This window comes from Lissotriton helveticus, chromosome 2_1 (assembly GCF_964261635.1).
Source record: "Lissotriton helveticus chromosome 2_1, aLisHel1.1, whole genome shotgun sequence".
Lineage (NCBI taxonomy): Eukaryota > Metazoa > Chordata > Amphibia > Caudata > Salamandridae > Lissotriton > Lissotriton helveticus.
The window spans coordinates 1,035,792,750-1,035,814,949 of NC_136059.1; the positions used below are offsets into that span (position 1 = coordinate 1,035,792,750).

The 22,200-nt window shown below is 41.6% G+C and overlaps 1 protein-coding gene across 4 annotated transcripts in view; it reads left to right on the top strand.

The window, feature by feature from the left end:
• The window catches only part of RASEF (RAS and EF-hand domain containing), a 369,451-nt gene that overhangs the window by 256,863 nt on the left and 90,388 nt on the right, over positions 1–22,200 (top strand). For all 4 annotated transcript variants that reach the window (XR_013607103.1, XR_013607104.1, XM_078675838.1 and 1 more), the window contains 2 exons: positions 18,012–18,103; positions 19,064–19,301. Coding sequence is in view for 2 of the 4 variants with exons in the window: in XM_078675838.1 (XP_078531964.1) it covers positions 18,012–18,103; positions 19,064–19,301 (330 nt within the window). In the remaining 2 variants the exon portion in view is untranslated. The remainder of the gene's footprint in view (positions 1–18,011; positions 18,104–19,063; positions 19,302–22,200) is intronic.

Sequence of the window (22,200 nt, forward strand, 5' to 3'; positions counted from 1 at the left end):
ATTCAGTTTGACTTAATTTGGGTCCTTTTATATTCAGACACGTCTTGGCTCCTGTGGCTGGATTGAAAAGAAAAGCTGATGTTCCTATATTAGACCTGGACGTCTTAGGGTGGTATTCCCCAAAGCGGTCTGGCTTCCACTTCCATTTTTACTGTGCTCGTTTTTGCTGGCCTTAGGACTCTGTGCACTTTACCATTGCCAATCAGTGTTAAAGTACTTGTGTTATCTCCTTTAAACATGGTAACATTGGCTTATACACATTTGGCATATTTAATTTACTGATACATTAAATGCTACTAGTGTGCCTGCAGCACTGATTGTGTCGCCCACTTAAGTAGCACTTTAACCACCATGTTTCAGGCCCGGCATTGCAGCCGTGTGTATTCAGTTTTAAACTGCCATTTCAACCTGGCACAATAAATATTTTTTCAGAAAATGCAAAGAGATGACTTCTCTATGCTGGTGGAAGCACTGTTATCGATACCCGGAGGTATTAATCCATTTATTCGTAAAATAAATTCAATGTTTACTGTAGGTTCATTCAAGTATCAAGCGTCTTTATTCATTTTGTACATGTATCATGTTGCTCAATTCCACAACATCGTATGTGAATTCCAGTTCAAACTCAAATTATTGTGAAAACCCAATGTATTTTGGGTCGATCTTCGACCCTTCATCAGGGGTCGTGTTTCACAACTATAAAATAAATGGAAACAGGAGGCTTTTTAATAAATGTGCTGACTTGTATAGCAAAATGTGAAGGGTAAGAGTGCTCGTGCCTGAATACATGCGTGGCTCATAGTGAAAGCTGGCTGATATAAAGTGCGGTTCATTAGAAGAAATTCTTGGTAATGCTATTGGTGAAAAAATAGACTGTTTTACGGTGGTTTCTTTGTTAGTTATAAAAAAGTGTGCAACAACGCTTCAAAAGTTGTCCTTGAATCTGTCGATTTCATTGTGCGGGTCTAACGAGTGTGTTAGTCATTATATAAACTGTAAACAAACATGCTATGTATCCGATCTATAAAGGACTTACCAAAATACGCTGCGTTCGATGACTGGAGAAGTGTGGCTCAATGGTTAGAGCGGCAGACCCTGATTCAGAGGTCTAGCCCGGGACCAGGGTTCAATTCCCGCCTCGGCGGGTCTTGGGCTCAATTTCCTCTGACCTGATAATTCTCACCTCAATGCCTATTCTAATCATGGGTCCCACTCTGCAAATCTGGGCAATAGCTTCCTTAATCTCCACAACGGCCCGAACAACACTAGGATGCCTGGATTCACCTTTGGGGTGCCCAGGAGTGGGCACTTCGCAGGGAAAAGCCAGGAAGGGTTCCACAGCGGTATCCGTACAAGCGCCGAGATACCCTCATGGGTGATTCGTGCGCTATACAAGTACTACTACATACTTCTCTCTTTCCTAGCTCTCGCGAAGAGTTCCTCGGTGATGGCTGTGTGACGTTAATGCGTATTGCGTCATTATTAAGTGTTGGCAACTTAAAGGCGCCTATGTTTGTTAGTGTGCTCTACCTCTACTTATGTTAGAGTGGTTTAAAAAACATGAAAGAAATGTCCAACCACGCTTAATAAAGTTAGTGTTTAAAAAAAAGTTAGTAATGGTGTATATTCTGAGGAACTAACGAGTATATGCATTATTGTTAAAGGTAAAAATACGTGAACCTTAGTTAGATGCAAAAAACGAAAAACTGAAATATGTTCAAATGATCTGAACATTAAAAGGAATTGAAACATATTATATGTAACTAATTTCAGCAATTTTCAATTTGAGGCAAAGAAAAGATACATTTTTAGAGAAAAAGTATAAAGACATCAGCAGTTAATATAATCAAATATAAGAAACAATGGTATGCAATTCAAACATCAATCCCTTCTGGTTATAAAGCATTCAGTTTTTTTGTCCCAAAAACTTCAGACCTTGCTAATGTTTTAGACGGATCAGTGTCTTGTTTTGGAATTACTACTTCAAGAATGGTGAACCTCAGTTGAGCGATATTGTGTCCGGCTACAAGCCAATGGGATGCCACTGTTGATTTTATATTGCGGTTTCTTATATTGCTTTTGTGTTCCCCAATGCGTATTTACACCTTCCGTTCAGTTTTGTCAACATAAATTTTTCCGCAGGGGCATTTCAATGCGTAAATAACATGTGATGAATCGCATGTGCTTGAGTGTTTCAATTCAATGTTGTAACCTTGTGGTGGATGAAGAAATTTGTTTCCCGTCATTACATTGTTACAATGTATGCAATTCATGTATTTTTGCATGCCTTCATATTCTTCTTTTCTTGTGTGATCTTTTCCTTTTTTCAAAAGTTCTTGAAGGTTACAGGAACGCTGTATTGTGAAGGTTGGATGTATAGGGAACAGATCTTTGAAATCAGGTTCTGTGTGGATAATTGACCAGTGTTTCATTATTATGGATTCACTTTGATTAGATTGTGTAGACAATTTCAAGACACAAACTATCTTCTTCGATGTTGTTTGTGTTGTTTTTTGCGATAATTGTTTCCTGTCCAATGTTTCCACGAAATTTCTTATTTTTACGTTCAAGTGTTTTTATGATATTTCTTTCTTATCAGAAAAATCTATAGAAAATTGGTATGCTTTAGTAAAAGATTTGAATGTTAAACTTGACCAATATGCTAAAGATATACATGAGCGTAAAATTAAGAAATTTCGTCGAGACACAATCGACTGTCAATTAGACGAAGCTTATACGTGGGTTGAAGTCTACAATCAACGGAAATGGCAGAAACCACAGACATCAGGTTCATCAGAAGAAAGTGTTGTATCAGACTCTGATACTGCTCGTAATCGTCAACCATTAAGAAAAGAAAACACAGCAACAGCTAAACCACACACCTCTAAGGCAACTTTTTTATTGACAAGCCCAGCATCCAACCACCACCCAGAAAAAGCTGGAGCAGTACCAGGAGAAGCAAAAGATCCAGATCCCAAAGCAGACAAAAGAACAACTTGCAGCAAGACGAAGGGAACTTAGTAGTCAATATCGCAAAAGTGAAATTATCAAAAGCACAAATAACAATACTGAATAAAGGCACTTCTTATGTTCCAACATATAATAGTAATCTAGCAGAAACAGAAATTGCATTCTTTAAATTCACCTGAATTTTGAGATTGAAGCACTTCTTTAACACGATGGAGCCTACAACAACGACATCAGATGAACCAACATCCAAAATCTTCAGACCCAAAAGTAAATTTTGTTCACCAATCTCTCATAAATTAATTGATGCATTTGAACGGCTGGTGAAAGCGGAATTTAAATCAATTAATTTCAAAAGGAAAGAAAAAGTAAACTTCTCCAGAACTGAATGGGGCACTTTAAAACAATTGACATCAGACGTCCGACTTAAATTTCAAAGAGCAGACAAAGGAGGTGCATTAGTTGTGATGGATTCATATTTTTACACAAAAGTGTTTCGAATCACCTTCAAGACAATAATGACACATATTCTAAGCTATATCAAGACCCAACATTAATCTATGAAAAAGTACTTCAACAAATTTTAACAATGGCATTGGAAATGGGATGGATTGACGAAAACACAAAGAAATACCTATACACTACCTATCCAAGACATCCAAAGCTATACTTGCTCCCAAAAATCCACAAGGATCTGGAAAAATCACCCTTTTGGCCAATCGTATCAGCGTGTGGATCAATTTCAAAACCAATAGGGAGATATTTAGATACTTTTCTACAACCCATAGTACAACAACAAACCAGTTACATTCAGGACACCGCAGCACTTCTGAACACATTACAGGATCTTGATACAGATCAAGCGGAAAATTGGTTACTATGTACTATCGACGTCACTGCCCTTTATACGTCAATACCCCACAAGGATGGTATGGAAGCTATGGAATGGGTGTTACTTGAACATGAGACATCAAATGCTGAAAAAGTTTTTTTATTGGAACTTTTACAGTTTTCATTACTACACAGTTATTTTGAATGGGACAACACATTTCACTCACAAAACAACTGAACATCCATGGCTTTTGCCTGTGCACCTGCGTAAGCGAATATTTTCATGGCCAAACTAGAAAGAGATCACATTCTCAACGACATAAAATGGACTGAACATCTAGTTTTATACAAAAGGTTTATAGACGACATACTAATATTATGGAAAGGTGACATCACCATTTTGGAAGGCAATATCCATGCACTAAACAACATCCATGACCGAGTTAAATTTACTCACCAAATTAATAGAAACAATATTGCTTTTCTGGATGTGTTAATTCAGATTGAACCAGGTCAAATCAGAACAAGTGTATACACAAATAAAACGGATAGAAACAATACGTTACATTTTTGCAGTTTTCCTCAGAAATCCCTAAAGCATCATCTTCCATATTCTAAATTTATAAGATTGAAACGTATAATTTCAGACTTGACAGAAACAAACATGATAACCAAAAAATTCAGAGAGAAATTCAAACAAAGTGGATACCCTGATGAGATACTTGAAAAGCAACAAGAAGAGTGGAAACATTGGACAGGAAACAATTATTGCAAAAAACAACACAAAAAACATCGAAGAAGATAGGTTGTGTCTTGAAATTTTCTCTACACAATCTAATTAAATTAAATCCATAATAATAAAACACTGGTCCATTATCCACACAGAACCTGATTTCAAAGATCTGTTCCCTATACATCCAACCTTCGCAATGCAGCTTTCCTGTAACCTTCAAGAACTTTTGAAAAAAGGAAATGATCACACAAGAAAAGAAGAATATAAAGGCATGCAAAAATGCATGAATTGCATACATTGTAACAATGTAATGACGGGCAACAAATTTCTTCATCCTACACAAGGTTACAACATTGAATTGACACACTCAAGCACATGTGATTCATCACATGTTATTTACGCATTAAAATGCCCCTACGGAAAAATGTATGTCGGCAAAACTGAACGGAAGGTGAAAATACGCTTCGGGGAACACATAAGCAATATAAGAAACCGCAATATAATATCAACAGTGGCATCCCATTGGCTTGAAGCCGGACACAATATCGCTCAATTGAGGTTCACCATTCTTGAAGCAGTAATTCCAAAACAAGACACTGATCCGTCTAAAACATTAGCAAGATCTGAATTTGTTTGGACAAAAAAACTGAATGCTTTACAACCAGAAGGGAAGAATCATCGAATTGAATACCATTGTTTCTTATAATTGATTATATTAACTGATGATGTCTTTATACTTTTTCTCTGAAAATTGATATTTTTTTGCCTCAAATTGAAAATTTATGAAATTGGTTACATATAATTTGTTTTAATTCCTTTTAATGTTCAGATCATTTGAACATGTTTCAGTTTTCCATTTTTTGCTTCTAACTAAGGTTCACATATTTGTACCTTCAATAATAATGCAAATACTCATTAGTCCCTCAGAATATACACCATTACTAACTTTTTTTTAAACACTAACTTTATTAAGCGTGGTCGGACATTTCTTTCATGTTTTTTATACCACTTTAACATAAGTAGACGTAGAGCACACTAACAAACATGGACACCTTTAAGACACAGACACTTAATAATGACGCAATACCCATTAACGTCACACAGCCATCACCGCGGAACTCTTTGCGAGAGCTACGAAGGAGAGAAGTCATCGAAAGCATCGTCTTTCTGTAAGTCCTTTATAGATCGGATACATAGAGTGTTTGTTTATGGTATATATAATGACTAACACACTCGATAGACCCGCACAATGAAATCGCCGGATTCGAGGACAACTTTTAAAGCGTCGTTGCACACTTTTTATAACGAACAAAGAAACCACTGTAAAACAGTCTCGACTTCACATTCGTTTTTTTACCAATAGCATTACCACGAATTTCTTCTAATGAACGCCACTTTATATCAGCCAGCTTTCACTATGAACCACGCATGTATTCAGGCACGAGCACTCGTACTCTTCACATTTTGCTATACAAGTCAGCACATTTATTAAAAAGCCTCCTGTTTCCATTGACTTTATAGTTGGGAAACACGACCCCTGACGAAGGGTCGAGGATCGACCTGAAATGCATTGGGTTTTCACCATAATTTGAGTTTGAACTGGACTTTATATACGACGTTGTGGAATTGCACAACATGATACATGTACAAAACGAATAAAGACGCTTGATACTTGAATGAACCTACAGTAAACATTGGATTTATTTTAAGAATAAATGGATTAATACCTCCGGGTATCGATAACAGTGCTTGCACCAGCATAGAGAGGCATCTCTTTGCATTTTCTGAAAAATTGCTTTGAGCGCCAGTGGACATGGCACAGGTGGTTAAAGCACCTTTGGAATAATAGCAGCCAAAAAATTGATAACGAGTGCACGCTGGTAAAAATTGATTTCACATTGAAAGAAATCTTTTGCCAGGCCCAAACTTTCCCTTTTTATACATATAAGTCACCCCTAAGGTTTGACCCAGAGAGTCCAGATGGCAAGGTGCAGTGTATTTAAATGGTAGGACATGTACTTTTTGGTTTTACAAGTCCTGGTAGCGAAAAACTGTTAAATTCATTTTGACGGAGAGCTCAATTACTACTCACATTATAAAAAACAGGATTCTGGTTGGAGTTTTTATCCGAAATGCATTTGGTTTAGAGTTACAACAAGGGCCAAAATTGGTCAGTTTGGAGCGGGCATATACCAAAATATTAATCCTTGCTTCGGAAATTTACATGAAATTCTTTTATTCTGTGCAAATCAAAATCCAGCTGCCCCTTACTGGGAGGTCTACTGCAGATGTGTAAAACCCTCACTGAATACACACAACATATAACTGTCTCCCAGCCCTCATTAATGTGCTTTGATCTCTCGCTCCCCAATAAGGCTTGTGCCGTATTAAAAGCCAATATAGAGATTATTTCACTGCACTTGAAGCTGTAGTGACTCCTTATCAGCGGCTTACGGGCACATCCTCCCTGCCTCCTGTGAGTCCCTTGTGCTTTTTTAATGTAGCAGTGTTCATTAAAAATATGTTTCATGTTTTCAGGAACACTGCAGGTCATTTCTCTCTGCCTTGTCTCCAGGCTACTGATGCCAGCGGGGATAAGTGGGCTAAGGCATGGTCCACTTACAGAGTGATGTTAAAACACAACATTCTCTTGCTGGATATATAGATTGCTCATGTCTGAGGGGAGTCGTTCAACTATGATCCCTCGCACAAGCACAATCCATTTTGTTTAACAGTCCTATGGTGCATGCCTCAGGTAGCCCCGTATATCTGCTAAAATGAGGCTGTCAGGCTGCACCTCAGTCCATCCCTGAAGCCAATGAAAAGGCACCAAGAGAAGCAGGGTCAGGATCCCCAGCACTATATGACTGTACTTCCCATCCCATCAAGAAGCTGGGGGAGAGATTGAGGTGGGTCTTCCCTTTTTAAACCTGCCCTTGCTGCTCCTTCTGGCTCCTCGTTGGGAATCATAGTTTGCTGGTTCCAATGCCAGCACCAGATTCCTGACTTGATGCCGCCATAGAGCTGAGTTGCCAGTTAAGTAAGCAAGGTAAGTACATAAAATGTTATTTCTATATGCATGTGTGCATGTGTTTTTGAGTAATTGAGAGTGAATTGGAATTGAGTGAAAGTTTGTGTGTGTGTGTGTTTGAGAGTGTCAGTGAGAATAAAAGTGAGCAAGTCTCTGAGTTTGACAGGGTGTATGAATAAGTGAAAGTGAGTACGAGGGAGTGACTGAAGGAGTGTGAGTGTGCTAGAATGAGTGATCGATTGGAGGCTGTGAGAGGAAGTGGAAGTGAGTCGGGTGTAGATACCTAGGGTGCAGCATGTGCAGCTGCACCAGGGCCCAGAGTCAGCAAGTGTTTTTAAGTGGGTTAGTGAAAAAGAGAACCAGTCAGCATTAATAGGTTTGTGTGTGAGTAACAGTGAGTGAGAGTGAGAATGAGCAAGTTGAAAAATTTGAGCTTTAGTGTGAGGGAAAAGAGTAAATGTGAGAGAAACAGAGTACGAGGGAGGCACATTTTGAAAAAATGGGGTGAATTCCTAGCTGGTATTACGCCCACCACTTTCAAAGATCACTGATTTGAAATATTTGACAATAACATACATTTTAAAAGGAAATGATAACAAGAAACACTGCTATAATGTTCCATCGATGTTCGAATGGCCACATAAGTGAAGAAGATACAATCAAACGTTTTATGCAAATGTGAAAATAATTATAACCTTGTGCTAAATATTTTGTGCTCATCCTTGGCTGTGCTATACTACCGCTTCAAATTAAACATAGTAGTGAGATCGAAATGTTTTTGTAAATGCAAAAAACTATGCTCACACTCATTAATTAAAAAAAATCAAAGATGTGATTCCAGTCAAGAACTGTAAAACTTTGTAGTTTATAAACAGAATATTTAAATTCAGATGCAGTGATTTATTTCCTATTGTTCATTTTCACAACAACTAGATGTGCATACTGCTAACATTTCCACTGGCCTGACCAGCGCAGATACTTTGGAAACTTTCAAGTGGCCCTTGGCTTATAATGAAATATAACAATTATCTTTCACAAATGAAGCAATGCAATCATTAATAACAAACAGAAGGACAAGATGGCGGCAGAAAAGCTGCGCCCGTAGCCTAATACTGGCAGAAAGGACGATAGTATCAGCTGATAGAACACTCCAGCGACCACAGCACCTGCCTATTTGTGCAATATGTAACCTTGCAGTCAAAAATATTTGACTAAATAGGAAAACTAAAATGAAAACATGTAAAATTGTTGTAAAGATGAGTTACATTTTGGTATCAAACACTTATACCATTTCCGATAGCGGATTTGATTTACAAAAAGTAACCTTTTGGAGCAAAATAAGATATTACTCTGGCGGAGGAGCATCACCCCACTGCTTTTAAGCAGCGCAAAGAAGAAACATAAAATGATAATAACTTTAAGTTATTATCATTTTATGCTTAGTGGTGCTCTGTGGACTGGTGGGTGGTTGGGGCTGCTCTGCTCTCGGAGCAGGGCAGGGAAGGAGTGGTTTGCCCACATCTAAGTGTAGAATGTCTATTTGGTCGGCCCTCTCGGGCCACCCATACCAGTCAAGGACACTTTTCCCGTTCTCCATGCAGGCTGCATTACAGCCTGCATGGAGAACAAGCCCAGACCCCCATTGCCTGGTTGACTGTAAAAATGTAAATTGATATTTGTATAGTGCACTACTCACCCGCAAGGGTCTCAAGGCGCTTGTACAAATACCACTGTGGAACCCATCCTGGCTTTCCCTGTGAGGTGTCCACTCCTGGGCACCCCCGAGGTGGAGGCCAGGCATCCTTAGCGTTGTGGGGGCCATTGTGGAGATTAAGCAAGCTATTGCCCAGAGTTGCAGAGTGGGACTCCATGATTGGAATAGGCACAGAGGCGAGAATTATCAGGTCCGTGGAATTTTTGAGCTCAAGACCAGCCGAGGCGGGGAATTGAACCCTGGTCCCGGGCTAGACCTCTGCATCAGGGTCTGCCACTCTAACCATTGAGCCACACTTCTCCACATTGAGCCACACTTCTCCACTGTCGAACTAGGATGCTCAAAACCAATCACAACTCCGCACTGCAGCATTTTGATTGGTCAGGGGAGCCTGGGTGCTTACCAATCACAACACTGCATTGCAGCATTGAGATTGGTCAGTGGAGCCTGCTTCCTGTTCCTCGAGTTCCATGAGGACTGTAGGAGCAGAGACGTGGGACCCGGCGCAATGGTAAGTTTATTTTTTTTAATGTTTTTTTTTTAATATGCGGGACCCGTTATACCCACCACCCGCGAGCCATACTGGCCGCCACTGTCTCAAATATTTTATATTATTTACATGCTTTATATACTGGATTCATAGTATATCAGAACAGACATTCAGTGTTTTCTGAAGCTGCTCTAGCCATCTCCATATGTACACAGGTGCAAAACATACTGTATGCGAGGTCTACAACGAACCTTTCTATTCCGAATTCTATCCCCTAAAGTGTGGAGCTCCCCGGGGCTCCTCTCTAAGCCATACTTTATTCAGTTTGTATGTCCATCTCTTGTCTGAGATTATACAATCACACGGTTTCTCGATAGTGCCATATGCAAATGACATGCAGATTGTTATCTCTCTTACCCCTGATATGGTTGCAAACCCTGTTCAACTTAAAAAAATTGCTCGATTGATGTAGCAGAATGGATGTCAGCCAGTTGTGTGAAGCTTAATGGAGACAAAACTGAGGTATAAGTGGTTGGAAATTATTGTAATCGTTGGTCCTCACTTACAGGCCAGAGCTATTAGGTGGGCATGGTACTGCCAAATCAGATGTAAAACGTCTGGGGTATGGATCGACACTAGTAGTAGTGAATAACTTTATTCGGTTAAATAACCATCAAATTACCCACAACATATAAAAACAAGCTCAAACAGACAATGAATTCACTGGAAAAAATACTGGGTCCTATATACACCAATACAGCCTCACTACAATTATCAAAAAACATTTCAGTTAGTTCATTAAGATATTCATAATAGCAATAATGTACATAATTTCAACATTTCCCTCCCATAAAAAGAACAACAAACTAAAATATATATTACTTTAAGTATCGATCACTCTGACCATCAGGATCACTTTATAGTAATTTGTTGCGACCTGAGAACTTTCTCCTCCCACCAGCCAACACGTAAACATGCATAGCCGTGGGAGAAGCACGCCCCCATCGCCACCCCTCTCAACTGCTGGTAGACATCTTTGTTAAACATGAAAACGTTTTTCTTTACTATATATATATCCTACTGGCAGTTGCCAGTAGGCAGTTGTAGTTAGGATGTAGTTTCCATAGGAGGAGTGTTTTTTCAGTGCTGATAACTTTGGTGTCATTTGACTAATCGAAAAGTTCAAAACTAGTTTGCCATTCACTTCAGCTGCTGTCTTCAAATTTCTGGGGTGATCAGTGAAGCTGTGGCAGAGAAAAGGAGGGTCCCGAAATGCATTTTCCTCATGTTACTTTCAATAGGAACTTTACACACAGCTACAGCCTGAACTGCTGAACGGAATTACACCAAATGTGGCAGAAAGGTAGTTGTTGGTCCAGAAAGTGACCTTTTTGTAAATTGGGGTAAATCCGTTCAGTAGTTGTGGAGTTTTTTAAATACATTTCTAATGGTATATCTAGGGACACGGAAGATCCGCAAACCCTCCCGATCTCGTTGGCAGCCATCTTGGAGTTCAGCTTAAGGCGAGTCCCATACAAAACATTAAAAAAGAAAAGGGTGAAGGGTAGAAATACCCTGACTCCCTAGGCCTCTTAGTGGGGCTCCCAAAGAGACCTGCATGGCCAAAATATCATTTATTTTTCTTATGGGTGGGATATGAGGATCCCGCTGAAAGTTTTTAAATAATGAAACAAGGCTCATGCGCTTCGTTAATTATCAGACCACAGGTGGGCCAAGTCTATAGGGCAATATTTTAATGGGGGAGGGGGTGTACGGCCCCTCCCTCCTGGAGCTTAAAATTACCCTGGGAACACCACCTCCACAGCGCCTGTTTAAAAATAAATACAAGGGAGGCCCGTACACTCTCCTCCGCTGTGCTGGGGACCACAACTTCCTCAGGGCTTATTTATTTTTAACTGGGAGGCCTCTTGGACTTTCCCAGCCCCGGAGACTGCCTCCTCCCGAGCCTTAACAGAAAACAATGTGGGGGTCACCCAGACCCCCCTGCAGCCCTGTGGGCTGCCTCCTCCCTGGGGCTTTAATGTCAACTAATGCGGGGGCACATGGACTCCCCCACCACCAGGGACTGTCACCCCACCGGGGCTTTTATTAAATTCAGGCTGCGCAACCCCTGCGCTACCCAGTGGACCACCATTACCTCAGGGCAAATTAAGGAAAGGAGGTTGGGCGCGCGGCCCCGCTTCTGTAGCCATAGATGGCCCTGGGGATCACCCTCCCCCAGGGCCGAATCCTGGTATGACCCGGGGTGCCACCTCCAGAAACACAGCTGTTTGCTATGGATTAGTGGGAGCTTTGCCACTCACTGCTAAGCCATAGCATTCTGTGCTCCACGTTTTGTATGCAAGATCATTAAGAATGTTCTTGCTTGCTGGAAGAGGAAAAAAGTTGCTTTCACATAGAGGGAGCTGCATGTTTAGCAGCTCTGTCTCTGTGAAAGCATTGCCGGCTAACGCAGGAGGTGGGGAGCCGACAGGAACCCTGGGGGCGTTCAGTCTCTCCCAACGGTCCCCATCAGTGGTGATTGGGTGCTCTGGGTGGGACCAGGGCACCCACAATAGAGGCCGGGGTATGGGGACTTTGGGGCCGAAATCTGCCCAGGGAAGGGTGACTGGCAGCCTCCTCCCCAAATAAATGAAAAATAAATTTTAAAAAAGACTGACAGGCAACTCCTGCCCCCCTTTCTCCACCACTCTGCAAATGTGACTACTCCTTAAAACCTATACAAATTCAGCAGGCCACAAGTACATTATAGTTAGAAAATAGAACATTAAAAAATAAATTCCCTGAAAAAACCTAAAATTGCAGGGAGGTTACAGTTAGGGTCAGATTTTATTTGTACAAAACCATAGAAATTCAGCAGTTATAGTTACCTGAGCTAACTATAACTTACACCCCGCAATGCATCTGCTTATGACCTCACTTATTACATCACTCATGACATGGTTTTTGAATTGGCCCTTTCTAGGGTGCTTTCCCTCAACCTTTTTGTTTTTCTCCTTCCCGTTTTGCCCCTGAACTCTGTGCTAGCTTTATGACTTTGAGCGTGTTTGACACTGCCACTCAGTGCCAAAGTGCTGTGCTTATAATATACGTACTGGTGATTGTTGTATACATGATTGGCTGATTCAAGTCAGATGTAAGTTCCTTGTCTAGGGGTAAGACATATACCCAGGGCAGGTACCTTGAATGCTCCTCTGTGAACTTGTGGCAATGGTTGTGCCATCTTTGGAGAAAGCTCATCGATCACGCCACAGGTTTACCCTGGTGGGACTTGTGTGCACAGGTTACTGTTACTCAGCTTTGCATTTAAAAAGCTAGGTGCCATGGTTCTGCATGTCTCTTGCTACATCGGAGTTCTCCCTGGTGACAGGGTGCGGTGTTGGGAAGAGATATGGCATGTGTGCATGTGCTTTATATGCAATGGTGGTGAATTGCACTGGATGGTGTGTTTGGTACGACTGGGCCTGCTTCTTGCATTGGATTAGCATGAGAAAGGGTAGGGAAAGGATATTGAGCAGTGATTCCTATGTACAGAATAGTAGCAGTGCAGTGTTTGATATCAAAGAGTTGGTAATGACGTATCCTCCCTGCTAGCACGAGTGGATCCGACATTACGTGTCTCGAAATGTCACTTTATGAAAGTGAGCATTTCAATGCTTGTTGCTGTGGGTGCCTGTTGGCCCGTCTCCGATTCACATCTGGGTGAGGGACAGCTACATCTGTGCATTCCCGATAGCAAGCCATAAACTAGGGGCTCAAGGGAAACTGCAGACCTCTGACTCTGAGGGGCTTTCGCATGGTTTCTTGGGGTTGTAATTAAGACCTGCATTCCAAGAGGCAGGTTCTTGGACCCACTAAAGATAGGGATCAAGCCGCCCAGGGTAGAATAGCAGATAGGACAACATTTAAAGAGGGCCTGTGCATTTCAAAGGTGGCCTTTAGAACTGCTCAGATCTTCCAAGGCCATTGTGGGTATATCTTTTGGGGCTCAAGCCTTCGAATGTAGTGACACTCTTGGAATTTGGAACAAAAATATGCTAATTTGATGCTAGGACATTGACAAGAGAAATCATTAAGGCAGGAAGGACTGCAACTGAATTATCCGCAGACTCATGGTGGCCTGGAGCTTGTCGTGCTCCAGGAAGAGGCCTATCACTTGGTGCATTTTGCCTGGAAGTTGCTGGCCTGCAACTAAATTCCAACTGAAATGATCCATGTCCCTAAGTACTCTCCAAGGGTTGGTTAGCTGGCCTCCTGACCACAAGATCCCAGGGACACAAAGGATCTCCCCATTTCCACAAGATTACTAAAGGTGAGGCGAAAATGGGTGGAAGTGATCGTCGGTTGGGACAAAGACTGTCCTGACTTACACCATCAACACACTGTGCAGAGGAGTGTGCTCATACAGATCAGCAGCCCACCAGAGGTGCAGGGACATGAGGATTTCAAGGAGTGCAGGGGTAGCTTTCAGAGTCCGAGGGACCCGTGCTTGCAACCAGAGGACGTGTGCTAGCTTGCATTGTGGACCCTGTGGTGTCCTAGGTATGTTGGGGGCCCTGAGCTGAGACTGGCTTTGTTCTCCTGATTGGGAAGATGACAGTGCTTAACATCACAGTCTCCATCCAAGGTTGCTGGGTCCCTCTTCCTGGACCCACGCCACAAGGTACTTTGTTGTGGAGAACATTGTGACAGGTCTTGAGGGGCTTCGTTTTGCCTTATGGGCACCTACGGCAAGATATCTTTAGCTACAGCAGCTAGCACCTCCACTTGAGGGCAAAACATTTCTCCAGACTTGGAAGCGCACCAGCTTCTGGAGTCACAACATTTTGTCTACAGGGGGGTGTAGCAATTAACCCTGGGCGAGGCACTACGCTACGCTCGCGTAGTTTGCAAAGTTTGTACAACTTCGCACTACGCGAACTGCACGTTGCACAGTGCAAACATGCATAGCGCAACGTAGCGGTAATTTTTTGCTTGCTCGCGGTCCTCAAGCTCAAGTTGGCGACTGCGAGCAAGCAAAATGACATCCTCGGGAGAACTTTTTCCTTGTTCGCGATCAGCGACATTAAATTGACGATCGCGAGCATGGAAAATAAACCTCCCGGCAAGATTCTCAACGCGGGGAGGTCAGGTTTCTCATTGTGAGTAGTCACGCATGCTCGCGACCGCTCGCGATGAGAAACTACCAGTCCGCTTTGAGAAAGCTGCAGCTCGAGTAAAAATCTACTCGAGCGGCAGAAAAGAACAGCTCGCACGGTACAAGATTCTGTTTTCAATGATTGCACAGTGCCGAATGCCTGTCCGCACTGTGCAATCATTGAAAACGACATCTTGCACAGTGCGAACATGCTACTACGCAGTTTGTGTAGTGCTACGCGTAGCTCGCGTAGTGCGAAGTGTACTTCACGTAGCTACACGTAGCACTACTTCGCGAACTACGCCCACCCCCAATAGCAATACCGCCCTTGTGCAGTTGCCGATGGGTGCCTGGAGGTCTAATTGAGATGAAGGAAACTAAGTAACTGTATTATCCGTTTTAGATGGTGCTGACAATCTAATCAATGTGGCACCAGCAGGGGCAACATGCATTGTTGGCTGGTGTAGTTGAGAGACTGAAGGGCTGGGTCACGAGGCATAGTTAAAGACCTGCGATTGCTTGACCATTGCAACTGTTGGGGGTATACAATATTGGGGAATGTTATGTTGGGTGAATTGCTCTGATTAGGGTGTGTATGTTCATTCCGTCTGCTGCTAATGTGAAAGTTTGTATATAACTGTAAAGTGTCTATATCAATGTGTATTTTATTTTGATTTAAATGTGTGTAAAAGTGTGTATAATAAAAAGACCAGTGTTTTATCAATATGGTGTGGAGTCTTTTGTGGCATACACAGTGAGTTGTGAGTGTGGTGGTGTGCCAATACTTTACACTTGATCCCTAAGGATAATCCTGACTGCTCTGTGCCAAGCTGGTCAAGGCTGAACACAGGTTATTGGACATGTGCTACATACTCATCCTATCTGGGTCGGTGGCTTCTAGTTGGCTTCGATGGGTCCCAACCAGCCGGAAACCACTGGGTCTAACACATGGTCAGTGGTGTCACTGATGACATCTCAAATGACATTACTGATGACATCCCTGATGATATCATCCGAAAAACCACTCCCACACTTAGTCAAACCCCTAAAACCTCTCAAACACCTACTTCCACACAACTACTCACATACCAATTTACAGACCAATAAAAGTACTCGCATACCAACTCACTGACCGTAGAGCAACTCATGCACCCACTGACTCACCTATACAGCCTCTCACACATTAAGTCATACAAATATACAGACACACACCCACTCATACACCGATAGAGCCACTCACACTGTCAGTCACCCTTAAAGCTACTCACAAACACACTCACCCATATAGTCAATCACACAACCACTCACTCACCCATACAGTTACTCACACACCCACTCACTCATACAGATATTATGATATGTAGTCACTCACCTATGCAGTGCCTGACACAATACACACTCACCCACATAGCCACTGTCACATTCACTCACTCACCCACTCACTCGCATATACACCACTTATGCACCCATTCACTCACCCATACAGCCACTCACATACCCCATTACTCATCTATACACTCTCACATACCCACTAACCCACCCATACACCACTGACACACCCACTCTCTCATCCACATAAAGTCACTCACTCACCCATATTGCCACTCACACACTCGCTCACACACCAATACAGCCACTCACACAGCCATTCCCTCACCTATACAACCACTGACACACCATAGAGCCACTCAGACACCTTCTCACTCAAGGATACACGCAGTGACACAGCCACTCACATAATATGTGTTACAAAATCTACCACTCATTAGTAGTACACTAAGTATACTAATTTGTCTTTTGTGGTATCTTAGTTTATATCTTTAACACTCAGAAACATTTCGAAAACACACACACAATCACTGGATGATGCAATCATTGATGTCATTTGAGATGTCAGCAGTGATGTCACTGACCATGTCATGAGTGATGTAATCTGTGAGGTCATAAGCAGTGCATTGTGGGGGCGTACATTTTAGTTAGCTCATGTAACTATAACTGCTGAATTTCTATGATTTTGTATGAATGAAATCTGAGCCTATCTACAACGTCCTTATAAGCTTGTTTTTTTCAGTTAATATATATATATTTAGTTGAATATATGGGGGTGTGTGCATATGTATGCACACACACATATATGCATACCATAGCAGACTTACCATACATGGCAATGGTATGCGTGGTAAAAAAAAACCACAAAAATGCAAGCATGGTAAAAGCATGCGTAGTCAAAGCTGCATGGTAAAGGCACTGCATGGTAATTGCGGACTCTTTCCCATAATATGTGGCATAGTGTGGCCGGAGTGCATATAACGGTTCTCCAGGCATCTCTATAGTGTTCTAATATAAAACATTTTAATATGTTATAAGATGGCAGGTAGAAATGTGGGATACTCAAGGCCTCTCTGCATTTGCTCTGATGCAAAGCAAATTGATTATGGTATAGAACGGCAGGAGGAAATATGAAATGCAACAGGAATCACCATATGGACACAAGTGCAAAACGTGTTTAATATGCTACATGACACTAAGCGCATATGAGATGCTCTGAGCATCTCTATATGAGCACCAGTCCAAAGCAGGCATGGCCCCTACTACTAGTCGGTCTGTAAATGTTGATATGTGGGATATTTCCTGTTACCACACATATCAGAATTATATGTGTTGCACTACGAATTGTATCCTCCAATAAATTTCGACAGATCAAACAAACCTGCAAATATTTATCCAGGAAGAAAAGTGTGGCAAATACCAGGACTTGTACATTTTGGTGAGGTATGCATCTTCATGTTATGCCTCGTTTTAAAGGATAAACTCAAAATAGGCGATGCTTATAACATTCAGTAAATAACATGCCCCACAGCATGACAATATATGAGGTGTGGACCACTCTTATTCAGGTCCATGACACAGTAGAACAGCATAGGAGGGCTCGGGACATTTCATGTGTTGCTCCAGTGCAAGTTTATATAAATTTGTTCCACATGGTTTGTGGCAATAAAATATTAACAATAATCATCAGAAACAACACAGGAATTGTATAATTTTACACACATTAGGACTCAATACAGCTGTGTTTATGTATTGCAGCGTGTAGCCAATGTTTCACCAGGGAATACCATCTCAAGAAACAGTCCCAGGTTTAACGAAAGCCAGAATCTGCAAATCCCATCGTATGATAAGTAAGATTTTTTTGTTGTGTTTATTACTTTTTCTGAGTATTTTCCCATCAGACTCTGCTACTGTCTTCCTTCAATCCAAATAGATTATTTAGATCTAAATAAGACAAAACAAATTCGGTATTTTTATTACTCATCACTTATGCATGCTCCTCATGATTGGTTTTTGTATACTTCATCAACTGCATCAATTAAAGGAGGGCAGTAATGGGACATCGATTAAAAATACAGATGCCCTGATCACATCCTTCTGCTTTCCCTACACATTTTAAATGTAGGTACTGGGAATGGGGGCAGTGAGCTCAATAGACATGAGGTAGTTAAGTGGTAGAGTCTTGAAGCATTATGACTACCATAGAGCTTTTTTTGTTGGTGATAGGGAAAAAGCAACACCCCAATGGTTAAATGGGCAAATCTTCTCCTGCCGGTAAGTTGGATGTGTTTCACCCTCCAAGCATTAGCACAAACAGACCACCAAGAGCAGAATGTGCCCTTAGTTCCTCGATACTTCTTTGCATTTACATAACTGATACAGGGTTGACTAAGTTGGCCTTACTTGCTCTGATGTGTTTTCCAGTATTAACTCCTACTTTTTGCACAGTTCAATAGGTCGAAAAAGATCTTCGTTGAGTGGTCCCTATCTACAACATGTAATGATGACTAATTGCATTTGCATGAATAATGAGACAAGTTGCATCTCCTCGTAGCCCAATACCCTTTCTCATGATGGCTTTATGTTGACCATTAGCCTTAAGTAATTGTTTGCAAAGTAACAATTGACAGTCACAGGAAGGGATGTATCTAATTAACAACTCACAGCACTGATTACATGAACTGTAAGGTATGCAATACAGGGTTATTATTTGTGCATTTCAATAGATTGCTAGCAGAGAATAGAAGATGTACTAATCATGAATGTGGTTACTCAAGGACGCTCTTCAATTTTCATTTGCGTTCCCTCAGTCGTTCTCCACGCTCGTGCTACATGGATGAGGATTATGATTCTTTGGCAATGTGTGACCCTATGCAAAGGATGAACTATGAGGTGGACAGCCTGCCGGAGAGCTGCATAGACAGTGGCTTATCCACCCTCAGAGACTCAAATGAATATGACTCAGAAGCAGACTACAAGCCTCCAAGGAATTTTCCAAGAACGCAGTTTGCGCACGAGAGCTTTGGAGGTGATGCTTCTGACACCGATGTAAGTCCCATGACCTTAAAAAAGTTGTACTGTATGATTCAATGGTATCAATGACGTAATGGAAATATTACATTTGAGAAATGCATTAAGAAGAACTGAATAAACTGAAATAAAATCTGTTTGTTTCCCGCTCCAAGGTTGTTGGAAGGGTTTGTCTCTATAGCATTTTGAAACACATAGTGGTTGCAAATTGCTGGCAATAGTAAAGTCTTTGTTTTGAATGTGCTCTGCCAGCCACATCACCCTTCAAATACCACAGGGCTGCCTTCTTGCTGGCGCCTGGTGGGTGGCAGTAGACTGCTTCTACTAGATACTCTATGGTGCTAAAGCGCACACACAAACACATACAGCACATATAATCACACTGTCTCACACTCAAGCAGACATATACCCATAGATACTTTTATAATGAATTGTGTCTCATATACACACTCACATTCCCTCTTTCTCTTTAACACACATACACATGTAAATATTAATCCATCAGGACCCCACCAATTTTGCTCCAATTTAGGAAAGAGTTGAAGATTCACCTCTTTAAAGAGCACTACATTACACAGCATTAACTGGGCACAACCCAGCCATCTCTCCTATCACTCTTTGACTATATGCTTGGTAAAAAAATTGAAAATTGCAAAAATAGCAGCAAGTGTTTTATTCAATTCAGTGAAGTTCGGTGCAAAAATATCATGGCACACTTCAATGGTTCTGTTCAAAATGAGAAATGCACCTATCAGTTTAATTGATGAGTATATTTAAGATAAATTGCGTCAGTCCTTATCCTTGTTTCAAGGAGGTTCAGGTGGACTCATACTGTTAAAGCAAAAGGTAGCAAACTTCTGCTCCCATTCATTTGCAGCCAGATAAATCCATTCAGGAGATGAGTACTTCTGACTGGGTACTCTTGCTCTTTTTGATCTCCATACAACTGTTCACTCATCCTCACTGTTACTCTGGTCAGATTGCTCAGAACTTTCAGGAATGGTCTGTGGTACTCACACTCTTCCTTCTGTTAAGCTACGTTGCATTATCTCACTTTTTCTTGGCTAACCGTCCCTGGCTACAACTCGCTTTCTTGGTGCACAAGGCCTTTTGTTAGGGCAACACTTCTCATAGTCAGCTCTACTGGCTGAGACCCTTCAGTACCGACATCTCTAACCACTGGCACAACAGGGACAGGTACTTTTATATCAACATTTCAACACGAGGATGTAGAACTCCGCAAGTATGTACAGGGTGTACCCAGTTCGGGAAGCCTCCACACTTTACAGCAATGTTAGTAATTAGGATCCCCTAGTATGATCCTTCCCAACAGGGCTCCAAGCAGGATTTTTACACATGCCTCTTCACCAGGACCCAGTCAGAGGGACTGAGGTCATGGCACTGCTCCTGTTGAGTCGCAAGGCAGCCTCTCCATCTTGTTGAGACACAAAACATACCACATCAGCAAAACCTTTACAATAGTCCAGAACCAGATCATCTGTTATGTTAACAAGAGCATTGGCAGGAACAGCTGGCTGTCTCAACACTCGGCCCATTATAACTTCATGGGGCGTCAATCGTGTTCTCCTGTACTTTTCAAGCTCATCAACACAAGAGGCAATGAATCAGGCCACTTCAAAGACGTTAAAACACACACCTTTGCCAATCTGGATCTCTAAGTGTCATTTATTTGTTCGACAAGCCCAGAAGCCTCTAGACAGTAACTGCAATGGAGCTTCTGTTCAACCTGCAAAGCTGCAAATAACATTTTCAGGACCTCATTATTAAAATGAGTTTCTCAGTCTGACTCGAGAGAAGTCGGAAAGCCGAACCTCGGAATTAACTCCCTTAAAAACAATTTAGTTACTGTCAAGCTGTCATTCCTGCATGTTGGATAAGCCTCCACCTATTTTGAGAAAATGCAAACAATAACCAAAGCATATCTCAATCCATTGCAAAGGGGCATTTCAATAAAGTCAATTTACATTCAGTTGAAAGAACCTGCTGATTTCCCTACGTGGCTCATAGTAACAGGAGTTCTCTTTCTAACATTTTGTTATTGACACACAATACATCTCTGGCAGAGATTTTCAGAAATTGACCTGAATCTGGGGTTAATCCACTCTTGTTGAAAGAAGTGCATCATTGTATCTCTTCCCACATGTGCAGGACCATGATAATGTCTAGCCACAGGTGGTACCAAAGTATCAGGTAATACGGTCTGCCATCAGTGTAAATACAAACATCCTCCTCCCTTCTGGTGCAACCTACTCATATCCAACTTTGTTGTTCTGCTTCTGACACTCCTTCCTGTAATCTAACTTCTTCCTAGGCGTCTTTTGTGGTTAACAGTAGGTTGCAATTTGTTATGTCTGATGTTTAATTTACTAGATTCCCATTAAAGGTATGGGCATTTATGGTGTAGTGTTTGGCCATCACATCAGCATATTTATTGCTAATGGTCACATAGTTAGTGCCTTGCCTGTGAGATACACACTTGACTACTACAATTTGGGCAGGCAATTGTATGGACTGCAAAATGTTCCTCAAACTTTTTTCATTTCATATGGGTGATCCAGAGGAAGTCATGAACCCTCACTGTGACCACAATAGCCCAACGTCATGTACAACTCCAAACCCGTACTGACTGTCAGTAAAAATTGTAACTCTGAATTGTTCTGAAATGCTACAAGACTGCATTAAGGCTATCAGATCTGATACTTGAGCTGAATATTCTCCTTGCAACCATGAAGCCTCCACAACACCTGCAACAGTGCAAACAGCATATGCAGCCTTCAGACGTCTTTCATTGTCTCGCAAGCAAGGTTCATCAACAAACAACACATGATCAGATACATGGCAATGGTTCAACTATTATCAGGTCATAGCTTAGTTCATAATTCAGTCACATCCAGGC